The 1995-nt window shown below is 64.6% G+C and overlaps 1 protein-coding gene across 1 annotated transcript in view; it reads left to right on the top strand.

Annotated features, from left to right (window-relative positions):
- Positions 1 to 517, top strand: part of EMIHUDRAFT_238482 (hypothetical protein) — a gene marked incomplete at both ends in the record, with an annotated part of 1844 nt that extends 1327 nt beyond the window's left edge. The window contains one exon of the mRNA XM_005776813.1: positions 13 to 517. Coding sequence (XP_005776870.1) covers positions 13 to 517 — 505 coding nt within the window. The remainder of the gene's footprint in view (positions 1 to 12) is intronic.
- Between the last annotated feature and the right edge of the window lie 1478 nt (positions 518 to 1995).

Below are 1995 nucleotides of genomic sequence, written 5' to 3'. Positions count from 1 at the left end.
CGAGGCCGGTAGGGCAGAGATGGCGGCGGTCGTGCGGTCCGGCGGACGCGCGGTCCGCTCATCGGGCTTCTACTTTGACGGCGGCTACTCTACCGGCGGGAGAGCGACCGTGTGGGAGGAGGTGATCAACGCGCAGCTGGTGCCGCCCGGGCTGAGCGCGGAGGAGGAGTCGCGCGTGCTCGGTGCGGAGGCTTGCTTGTGGGGCGAGGTTGCCGACGAGCTCTTCCTCGACCAGAAGCTGTGGCTGCGCGCGTCGGTCCTCGCGGAGCGGCTGTGGACGCCGCACGCAACCATCGCGGCCTACTGCCACCACAAGCCGTGCTCGTTCGACAACCGCGACTTGCAGCCGCGCATGGTCAAGAACCGGTGCCGCCTCGTGCAGCGCGGGATCTTGGCGCAGCCGTACAACACGCAAATCATCCCCGACCGGAGCCGCTGGCAGCAATGCGAGCTCTGGCTGCCACAGAACTGGTCGCGGCGTGGTGCCGCCGGGACAGAGGCAGTTTACATGTACTAAAAAAATGTGGAAAGGGTGGCATCCATGGGGCTTGGGGGTGGCGCAGGCCGCACTAAAAAATGTGCGAGCGAGCCGGTTCGGTGCGGGTGGCGACGGGCACGAGGGTGCAGCGGAGCGGTCGATATCACATATCAGATCCGCGAGAGTGGGTTTTTCATATACCAATACCATGGACATGAGTACGCTACGGCTCTGGCGCATTTAGAGCCTGGCGCTGCGCTCGCGCTGGACTTGGAGAGACATGAGTACGCTACGGCTCTGGCGCACTTAGAGCCTGGCGCTGCGCTCGCGCTGGACTTGGAGAGACGTGCGAACAGCAGAGCCCGACGACGAGATGCCACACACACACACGCAATTGCAGATCCCGCGACGCACGCGCGCGCACGACGCGATGTGTTTCTCTCATATCTTCATATCTAGTCCACCGGTCCTCGGCGTTGGTGTTCCGTGCTCCGCCCCCGGGCGGCGGCCGGGGCCGTGCGCTCCGTGCTCAGGCAGATAGAGTGAGCATCACCGGACACCGCTGCCGCTGCCGCCTCAAAACTCGTCGCGTGCGTGGTTACCATCGGCGGACTTTTTGGCGGCGGCGGCGGCGGCGGCGGCGGCTGCAGCGGCGCAGACGGCGGCGCTGGCTGCGACGAGGGCATGGGCGGGACAGGTGCTGCCATCGAGCGGGGAAGCCCCCAGTCAGCGACAGCGGGGGTGATCTGCCAGCCATAGTGACGTGCTCCTGGCGTGTTGATGCCCATGAAGAAAAAAAGAGGAATGCCGATGGTGGTCGGGAATGGAACCGTGTGCAGCTCGCTACACTTCTCGAGCGTGCAGCCGGCGCTGCTCGGCAAGCAGCCCCCAATGCCCACGGCCCGGGCAGGGTGTGGCGGGGGCGGAGATTTGCTCGCTTCAAAGGCCTTGATCCACTTGCGTAGTTGAACCTGCCCGGGGAGAGGGGGGGGGGGGGGTGCTAAGCGGGGGATGACGGCAGGAGGACGGGAAGGCATCTCGTACCGGATCGACTCCAGGAAATTCGCGGCAGGTGGGCTTGACCCGGCAGCCCAGCGGTCGTTTGAGCGCTTGCTGAACGACCTTCAGCTTGAAGGCGCCGTCATACCTCCTCCGCCGCTTTACCCCACCAGCTTTCGGATAAATTGGGACAGGTGGCGAGGCTGAGGTTAACATGCGACCCAAGTGTTGGTCCGGCCGGCTCGGCTGTCTCACGGCTCGGCTGTCTCACGGCCCCTCTGACGCCGAAATTGCTAATTGGGTAACGGTCGGTTTGGAATACTCATAGAAGTCTCGTTAGAGAGGGGGGGGCCGAGGATGAACGCCGCGGTACGGAGACGCCTCGAATTAACCAAACCAACGGACGAACGAACTCAACCATCATAGGCAGGGGAGGGGGGGGGGGGGGGGCAAAAAAGAACTTCTCCCCGTCGGTCGTTCGTGGCACAGGGGCCGGGGTAAGGCCCAGGGTCCCCTAT

This window comes from Emiliania huxleyi (genome assembly GCF_000372725.1).
Source record: "Emiliania huxleyi CCMP1516 unplaced genomic scaffold EMIHUscaffold_271, whole genome shotgun sequence".
NCBI lineage: Eukaryota > Haptophyta > Isochrysidales > Noelaerhabdaceae > Emiliania > Emiliania huxleyi.
The sequence above is the reverse complement of the archived record's forward strand: the minus strand, read 5'-3'. Positions and strand labels throughout refer to the sequence as shown.